General features: G+C 37.8%; 1 protein-coding gene across 2 annotated transcripts; it reads right to left on the minus strand.

Moving 5' to 3' along the window:
- Positions 1 to 2783: 2783 nt before the first annotated feature.
- Positions 2784 to 6727, minus strand: LOC133718364 (sucrose-phosphatase 2-like). 2 transcript variants are annotated; one of them, XM_062145196.1, is made up of 9 exons: positions 6488 to 6727; positions 6088 to 6393; positions 5879 to 5980; positions 5490 to 5684; positions 5112 to 5402; positions 4206 to 4392; positions 3622 to 3668; positions 3393 to 3497; positions 2784 to 3314 (listed from the first exon to the last, which is right to left on the minus strand). In XM_062145196.1, exons 1-8 carry the CDS (start codon positions 6548 to 6550, stop codon positions 3405 to 3407), a joined length of 1284 nt encoding a protein of 427 aa, XP_062001180.1. In that variant the 5' UTR covers positions 6551 to 6727; the 3' UTR covers positions 2784 to 3314; positions 3393 to 3404. The 2 variants fall into 2 exon arrangements, with proteins under 2 accessions (XP_062001180.1, XP_062001182.1); XM_062145198.1 differs by lacking the exon at positions 5490 to 5684.
- Positions 6728 to 10055: the final 3328 nt, after the last annotated feature.

Consider the following 10055-nt stretch of genomic DNA (forward strand, 5'->3'; position numbering starts at 1 on the left):
TAACTAGAATTCATAACTCTACAAATCAAACAAAGAAAAACAAAAGAAAGTATGAAATACACCGTGAAAGATGAATGACGAAGCCTTGAGACGAAGAACTTGAAGATCCTTGAAAGCAAGCAATCTTCTAGGGATGACCAAGGGTGGATGGTGGCTAGGATCTTGATGTATTGCATGACTTCTTCTCCTCCTTGGTTGAGACGCAGAGCTTCTGAAGACTAGAGAATGGAGAGAATTTTTCTAATGTTTATTTTCTGAGGGGGAGAGAGAGGTGGTGTGTTGTGGTGTGTTGGTGTGTTGTTGTGTTGTGGTGTTTTTGTGTTGTGGTGTGTTGTGTGGAGAATGCTCCTATTTATAGGAGGATGGCAACTTAGTCTCCAAGTCTTCAAAATTGATCCACACATCATTAACCAATTAGATAATGCCACGTCAGCTCTGCCATGTCACTCAACCAATCAAAAAGCTCCAAAATCAATCCCTAATATATTGTTGCTGATTTTCCCATGATTTAATTTGATTTTATTCACAATTTTCGGCCAAATGTCTAGGCATGAACCTAGACAATGTATCTGGATGCATTTTGGACCTTTCTTCCCTTAAATCTCTCCATGGCTTTATCCTTAACATCCTCCCCTTGATTTTCTCTTGATTTTCACATTAAAATTGCAGATTTTATTCTCTAATTTCAGCCAACATATCTTGAGGGAATTAAGGAACGAATCTGGACTTGTTTTGAGCCTTTCTGCTTGTTGCAATCCCTTGAAACTCTCCCTTGATTTTCTCAAAGTAATCTCCTTGATTTCCCATGCAAAAATCAGATTTAATCTCCCATAATATCTTCAAGCCATGTGATCTCCTAATGCCTTCAGGTTTCCTAGCCTCATCAGGATTCCTAGTTAGACCAGGAATACTCCATTTCTTCATTTCAGCTCATTTCTGCATCCCTTCTGCCTTTAAGCTCATTTCTTCTCCATTTATTCGATGTACCTAGAAAATAGAAACTAAATGAAAAATGATTAAGTAAAGGAAATAACTAAGCAAAATATGGGGAAATAACTATTAAAACATCGCATTAAAATGCTCCTATCACACCCAAAAGCTACCACCACCCAGCGCCGCACACGGTGAGAATCGTCGATAGAGAACGCCACAGGGAGGAGCGCACGGTGGAGGTGAGTCGGTCTGGGCTTGCTTCACAGGTAGAGGTCGTCGGAGATCGCCGGAAAAGTCGGGTCAGTTCGACCGGGTGACCGGGTTCGGGTCGGGTCGAGCGTGCTGAAGAGAGAGAACGGATGTTTTGAAAAATTTCCGGAAAGGGAAACTTGCTAAAATGGAAATAGTAACCTTCCAAAAACAGAAACTTCTATTTATAGTGGTTTCCAAAAATATCCAAAACTTCTGCAGACCATAACTTCCACATACGAACTCTGATTTTCGTGTTCAACCTATCCACGAACTCGTATCGACGTGCTCTACAATTTTCGTGAAGGAAGTTTTCGGAGAATCTCAACGTATCAAAAGTCAACCTTGAACCCCCCCCCCCCCCCCCCCTAAAACCACACTTTTCGAATAATTAATTGTCCGAAACAATTCTACTTCACATACGACATACGAATAAAGTATAACAACAATAATTCGTACAACTGGTCCATTATTAATTACCAAAATTAAATAACAAAAATTCAGGTCATCACAACCTATGCCAAAATCTTCACAACAATAAGCCCAACAACTTTCATAACTGCAACAAAGTCTAATTTTAAGTCTAGAGGCCGGAATTTACCTTGCAAAAATCGAAGAAAACCCTAGAATTTAAATTCCTTGATTTGGCCTCCTCGCTTCGATTCGGTGCAAGAGACTAGGCAGAGGATGATGACAGCTCCAAAACCCGACTGGTAGCTTGGCCGGAGGTAGCCACAAAATTAAGAACTGACCGGAAAAGCAAAACGGGTCCGAACGAGAACTTCCACACTTCGATTCGCTCCGATGGCATGCTGTTGACAAAAAGTGACGCCAGAAACCGAAATGGCAGGAAGAGACGCGCTTGATGGTTCTGATCCGGCAGTCTGGGGCAGCTGGATGGTGGATAACCTGCCGAGTAGGGTCGGAAGCCGGGCCAGCATAGGGAGAAAATCTGAGTTAGGGTTTCAGCCCGAAAATAGAAAATTGACCAAATTGGAAACTTCAATTGCTATTTCTAGAAACTTCCATAATAGTAACTTTTATTTTTCAAACAGTAACTTTCTCATATGAACTTCGATTCGAGCGTGTCATGTGTCCACGAACTCGGTTTAACGTCCTCTACAACTTTCGTGAAGAAATTTTTCTCAAATGAAGAACAAAATAAAAAGTCAACTTTTGGAACCCCAAAAAGTATCAAAATAAAGTTAAAAATGAAACTAATTATCGTTTACCGTCCAAATGATTAATAAACTGATAAATCTAGGTACGGGATGTAACACCACTAGTGGTGATGCCATGAATTTAAATTTCCAAAAAGAAGAAACGAAAATCAAAATTGGAAGTTTAAGAGAAGCTCCGACTTAAGAAAAGAAAAAAGATATCCTAAAAAGTTCTTCAAGAAAAAAACCATCATGAAAAACAAAAAAGAAAACTTGCAGATGTTGGTATGTAAAGTTGAAGGACATTATGCTAATGAATGTCTAGAAAAGAACAAAAGATCTTCAAAACCTCTATTTGAAGATTATGAGTCTGTAATAGAAGCAGCAAATTTAAAAGGCTACGAGGTAGCTTATTCAGATGAAGAAGAAGATGACAGGTAATTTTACCCTTCCTGGCCAGAAGAAGAAGAATATTCATCTGATTTGAAGATTACTCATAATCCAGACAGATGTACATTCTTAAAGTAAAAAACTGGGAAGAAAGTAAGACAGAAGAAATAATGTCTTCTTATCAAGTTAACCCATAAACATTTGTTTGAGACTACTGCCACTGTCATGAAAAGAATGGTCTTCCTATCATTTGTGAAGAGTCGAAAATGACCTATGACAAAGAATGCTTCATAGCTGAAGATAGAAGAAAAATGAAAAATGGGGTAACACACCCACACACACATATATGGACTTGGATATAGCCCCGCAGGTCATAGAATATGACACTATTTCCCACCACCTTTAAAGATGCAGTAACTAACACGCGAGTCCATTGTAGAGTAGCCAGTGGTATGCATGCACCCTCCATCTTCCCCGGTTCATATTTTGTCTGGTGACTGCTTGCCGTGCTCTCCGCCGCCGAATTATCGGTTGCCTGCACTGGAACTCTGGAGGAAACATGGGTTGAACCATAAGGGAGTCCTGCATCATTTCACCAAAAGTGAGATATAAATTATTAGCTACAATTATAAACCGGAATTGTGAGAAATAGTTGCTGACCTTATTAAGAACCTAAAACAACCATCTTTCTGCATTTGCAATTGCAAAACCATCCAACCATGTCTGATGCATATGCAGCCAAGTAAAAGTATCTGGTACCTCAACCTGATGAATCATATTAAATCATGAGTAATATTATTACCTGATTTAAGACTTTACAAGTTATAACCGTATGCCAACAAGGGGTATGATGCTTTTTGAAGACAAGAAAGCACACTTAAGAATTTACCTGTGACTTTATTAACACTGTAGTTAAAGTGCATTGCCGCTCATTCTCTACAAAAACAAATTAATATTTCATCAACAACACTAGATGAACAAAGCATTTTGATAGAAAAAGAATAACCTAAAGCCTATATAATTCTTAAAGCATGTGGAATTAATTAAATTGATCCTATCATTAACCAATGTAGTGTGTCACTTAGATGAAGAGCCCAATGAGGTTAAGAAAAGAAAAGAAAAAACATTAATCCTTACTACCAAGTAGTTGCAATTTCTGAAAATGATTTTTCACTTCCATTTTTTTGGAACCCGTTTCAGCTTATAAACAATTAGAACAGAAGGATCCCTCACTAACTTCTCAACTCAACTCATGGCACATACATACAGACTACAACTTTTCAGATCATCTTTTCTTTCTCAGGGTTAAATGTAATAACTATAGGTTCTACTTTTGGAATTTTAAATATTAGTCTCACAGATATTAACCCTACTAGTAAAATATAGATTGCAGGTTACGTTAACCTATAGAATAGACCACTACTTTCCATTCATTATACAAATCTCATTACTGTGCCAGAATGGTTTTCTCACCATTCAGTTCCCACTTGTAGAACTTCACCAGCCATGTGTCACAGCCAATTTGAGCTGAGGTTAACCGATCCACCCAGGTCCAAAATTGATTTCCTTGCTTATCTCCGTACAACCTTGCCATTGCATCTATGCACTGGTGGAGAGGTAGCTCCACTCCCGAGGGATGGACAAAGACACCCAATGAATGCTAGGGAAATTAAAAAGAGATAGCAAAACCAGAATTACAAGGGATAAAATTATTAGCATAACTTCAATGGAAGCAAAGATATTGACTACCAATAAATCGCTTTAAGCAGGAACACTTTCAGGAAAGAAAATGATTGGCTTAGAAGATACAGTAGATTAATAGTTCAATTAAGTCTGCAAATACAAAGTCTCGTAAGAGGTAGTATCAAGTAAGAAGTCGGATGGGGTCGGTCCTAAGTTCAAATACCATCAATAAAATAAATTTTGGGTGTATATAAAATTACAAAGCTTATCTATTTCAAAAAAAAAAACATTACAAAGCTTAATTTTAGAAGCACAAATGACCATTTAAAGATTCTACAGTAAACATTTAGATATTGAAAAGCGGTAAAAAAATAATAATATCCAAACTAGACGAAATCATTCTATATCTAGCTTTCTGCGCTATAAGCTGATCAACTATTGCCATATCTTTTCTTAACTGCCACAACTAAAACCATCCCATTTCTTATCTTTTACTTGGCTATTCATAAATAATTATTATCTTTTATCTGCTAATATTAATTAATCAATTTTAAATCTTCATAGCACAGCAGCGGTTTATACCACAGCAGTCCAACCTTCATCACACATGACCAAGACAACCTGAATTTACAAGATTCAAAGAGTTCAGGTACTTCAAGACTAAAAGAAAGGGAAGAAAGACCAAATGACACTTACAAAGATCGATCTTAAGTTCTGCATATACTGCTCTGATTTCTCTACCTCTGCACGTCGCCATTTCTCATAAAACAGATAGAACTTTACCACTTCGTAAGCGGGGCTGAAAATGTTCACTTTGCACTTTTGGAAGTCTTTGATATCTCTTGGCGATACATTTGGACCTAAATGAAAATTACCAAGGGCTTGTAAGATCCCAGCTGCACATCTCTCAGTTGCACGCAATATGCGACGATTGCTCTTTGCGTTTTGTGCATACCAGTGTAACAATTCTTCCTGTGCATTATCAACCTGCGTATTTGTTTTCTTAATCAGTTCCTTCCTATGAATCATATAACAAGTTTATTAGGAACTAAGAAATGTTTAAGACCTCCACACCATGACACCATAGACTTCAGGAAGAGTGAAGAGTTCGGCATCATTTCCAGAGTCACCACAAACAATTGTATTGCAGGGCAGTTTGCCATCAATTTTGAATTTCTTTAACAGATATGCAAGAGCTTGCCCTTTGCCAGCACCTTTTGGTAACACATCCAAAGCAATACCACTGCTATATATTATCTTTACATCTAACTGACCAGATCAAAAAAAATATATCACCACATTGACAATGGATATATGCATTCAAGTAAGCATTTTAGAGAAAACTCATAAAAATAAATAATACAAAATAGCAGCAGTGTAGAACACAATTCAACAGGTAGCAGTATGAGACAAAACTATCAATCCTCCAGCCATAAGGTTTAGAAATCAAGAGGTAAACTCACCCCACGTTTCGCCAACCGTTCTGATAGAACATTCATTATCTCAGTTGCCTCAACCTTGTCTACATAAAAGCTAACCTTGTGAGGTCGTTGCTCTGCCTCCGCCTGCAATTCATAATCGCTTGAAATGTCTTAACCGAACCGATAACGAATGCCTATGTTGTCACACTAGCTGCAACCTAAGAATCTGAGTTTGGTCTAAAAAAAGGTACCTGAGGAGTGAGTTGTGGAAACTTAGTTGTTTCCTCGACAACAATATTTCTATCCCAATTGTGATTGAGATAGTGTTGCCAACCATCATCGGGTAGCATTGCGTCACCCTCACCGTAGATAATCTCAGTTCCAACAGACATGATAGTAATATCGGGCGTCAACAAGGGCTTCTCATTCCGCAAGGGTTTGTAAGATAGAGGTGATCTTCCGGTTGAAAATACGAGCAGAGAATCATGGCGATAATATGCTTCCCATAGCGCATTGAACCGAAGAAGAGAAGTATTTCGAGGATCATCATGATCCACCTGAATGAATGACAAAAACAATAATCATAATCAGAAACCAGGTCCATGAATGAACGAATGAATGGGCAATAAGCAGGCAAAAGGGAAAATCTACCATTGTGTAATCAAGATCTGAAACCAGCATGAGACGAGCAGAGCCATTGAGCCGAGAGTCCATGTGGGTTGGGTTGCGCTCGCCAAATCTCAATTTCTGTGCAATCAACGATCAATTATCTGAATACTGGTAGGTATTAGATAGATAAGTACTACTGTGAACCGGAAACTGGACATCATTTTTTTTCTTCTAAACCTTTTGTTCATCAAGTATCATTGGTCCAATGTTACCAATTGCCCAAAAAAAAAAAAAAAGGATCATTGGTCCAAAATCTCCAGATTTTTGTCTTTATAGCTGCTAAAAAAAACAAAAAAGGATTAGTCCACGTGGTAGAGATTTTGGTATTTCTTGATTCGTCGACTTCGGCACTTAAAATAATTTTTAATAATATTCTTCTTCACAAAAAGTCAAACTACTACTTAACAAGAAAGTATCGCGACGGTCTTGAACAACACATAATTACTCATTAAATTTAAGTATTATATGAGCGAGTTTCTAATGAGAACCTTATAATAAGAATCAAATAAGAACTTTGGAATGTACGGCGATAATGTGCATGTTGAAATTTTAAAATACTAACTAAAGTTGAAAACACACATCCAACATGCTTACTTGAGTAGAGAATAAGAATTCAAAGTATTTTGGAATGCTTCGATATTATTTACCTCACAGAATAGGGTTTATAAAGTGATACAAGAGTTATCCTAATAGGAAACGATCTCCTACAATTATACAGAGAGATGTAATCTAAATGTACAAGGAAAGTAAATATTTACAGAATATTCTACACTCCCCCTCAAGTTGGTGCATAGATGTCAATCATGTCCAACTTGTAAATCGAGTTGTCAAACACTTTCCTTGACACTCCTTTCGTAAGAACATCTGCTAATTGATCTTCTGTATACACAAAAGGAAAACGAATAATCTTTCTGTCCAGATTTTCCTTAATGAAATGTCGATCTACTTCCACATGCTTAGTCCGGTCATGCTGAACAGGATTTCGAGCAATTTCAATAGCAGATGTGCTATCACAATGCAAGTCCATAGGTTTCTTGAGTTTAAAACCCAAATCTTTCAACACATTACGAATCCACAACATCTCACAAACTTCATGTGTCATACCTCGAAATTCAGCTTCAGCACTTGACCTAGCAACAACCTTTTGTTTCTTGCTGCGCCAAGTCACTAGGTTTCCTCCAACAAATGTAAAATACCCAGATGTAGACCGTCTGTCTGTCTTATCACCAGCCCAGTCTGCATCCGTGTACCCCACAACTTCCAACTCACCCTTCTTTTCAAACAACAAACCTCTTCCAGGTGCCATCTTAAGGTATCTCAAGATACGATATACTGCATCCATATGCTCTTCACTGGGACAATGCATAAACTGACTAACCACACTCACAGCATAAGCAATATCAGGCCTAGTATGAGAAAGATAAATAAGCCTCCCTACTAGACGTTGGTATCTTCCTTTATCAGTTGGAACTTGATCCGGACAGATGGCAAGGTTGTGGTTCATCTCGATCGGTGTCTCAATAAGATTACAGTCAAGCATACCGGTTTCAGCTAACAAGTCAAGCACATACTTACGTTGGGACAACGAAATCCCCTTCTTACACCTTGCGACCTCAATTCCAAGAAAGTACTTCAATTGCCCAAGATCTTTCATCTCGAACTCCTTAGAAAGATACTTCTGTAGAGCCTCCATCTCTTTTAAGTCATCCCCTGTGACAATCATATCATCAACATATACTATCAGAGCGGTAATCTTACCCTGACTACGCTTGATGAACAAGGTGTGATCCGAGTTGCTTTGTTTATATCCAAACGTCCTCATGGACTTGGAGAATCTTCCAAACCATGCTCTCGGTGACTGCTTCAAACCATAAAGAGACTTCTTCAATTTACAAACCTTGCCAGTATCATATGGCAAATTTTTTACTCCTGGCGGCATGTCCATATACACTTCTTCCTCCAAGTTACCATTGAGGAAAGCATTCTTCACATCAAACTGATGCAGAGGCCAATCTTTAGTTGCTGCAAGTGAAATCAAGATTCGAACAGTATTTATTTTTGCTACAGGGGCAAACGTCTCTTCATAATCAATTCCATAGCGCTAAGTTTAAACCTTTGGCAACTAATTTGGCTTTGTACCTATCAATACTCCCATCAGCTTTAAGTTTTACTGTAAACACCCATCGGCATCCAACAGTCTTCTTTCCAGCAGGCATAGTCACAATATCCCAAGTCAAGTTTTTCTGCAAAGCCTCTAGTTCTTCATTCATTGCTTGAGTCCACTTAGGATCCGCCAAAGCATCCTGTACACTACTAGGAATAGATACAGTGGATAATTGATCAACAACAAGTGCATGTGACCCAGACAACCTATGGTTAGACATGTAATTAGCTATACGATACTTAGCTTTGGTTTTGATATCTGGTTCATATTGTTTCTTAGGAATACCCTTGGTAGCTCACTGTGATTTCCTAGACTCAATATTACCTACCTCAGATGATTCGTTCGAAATTAAAGGTACCTGAGAAGGAACTCTCGCAGCGGATTCTTCAATTGACGATGTAGAGAGGGGGAAGAACTCTGACAAATGAGGGCTCTGAATATTCTGTTCATTGGGTGCATCACAGTCGGGCCTGTTAATGAGTACTTCTTTAGTTTGTGATGTTCCATGTGTTCCAGAATGCGTGTCAGTCTCCTGGCGTGTAGGCTCTCTGTTTGACAAGTCAGTGGCACTTTGGGGTTGCACATTAATATGGCGTGCTACATCTATTCCTTCAGACAAATCATAAAAATGGCTTGCGTCATCAACACTATTCAATGATACGCTTAAAGCAAGCGCATAATTTAACCCTGAAATGTCATTAGTAGTATAAAGTAAATAGGGATCGTTCTATTCCGGGGATTGAGGGTACACCTGTCATTGTCAAACAATTAAACAATTAAAATTAAAACAAAGTATAATATTCACACATATATACACTATTTACGAAAAAGGGGGGTATTTTGTTTTTGGTTTTCTTTTTCCGAAAATAAATACTAAGTTAACTAAATAATTAAAATGCAAAAACATAAAAACATCAATGGGATGTGAGAACAAGGATCAAAGTCGAAACTCATGATTAAAATTGATTCAAGTTCATCATTGTTCATCATAGTCATGCAAGAGGAGTTGATCATGTGAAACGTTAAAAGCAAACAATTCCCCATATTTTACTTTCAATGCTAATTAATCTAAGTGAAAGCACATAGACTAATCCTATCAAACATGCATTCAAGCCCTAGAAAGCTAGTCAATCATACATGTTTAACGCAATAAGCACCTAGAAAGGCTATCAACTCAAATGTGCAACTTAGTATGAAAAAGTCCACCTAATTGCAATCTTCTTTGATTAAATTCGGTTTTTGTACAAAACCTTTACTACTTATTGATTCAAGAACACAAAACCAAAAAGTTGATCCATGTTCTCAATTTCGTAGCAACATTCACATAAAAACCCTAAATGTTTCGAACCATTCAAGATTATCATACAAAAGATTTCTATCATGCAA

The sequence above is a fragment of the Rosa rugosa genome, chromosome 6, assembly GCF_958449725.1.
Source record: "Rosa rugosa chromosome 6, drRosRugo1.1, whole genome shotgun sequence".
Classification (NCBI taxonomy): Eukaryota; Viridiplantae; Streptophyta; class Magnoliopsida; order Rosales; family Rosaceae; genus Rosa; species Rosa rugosa.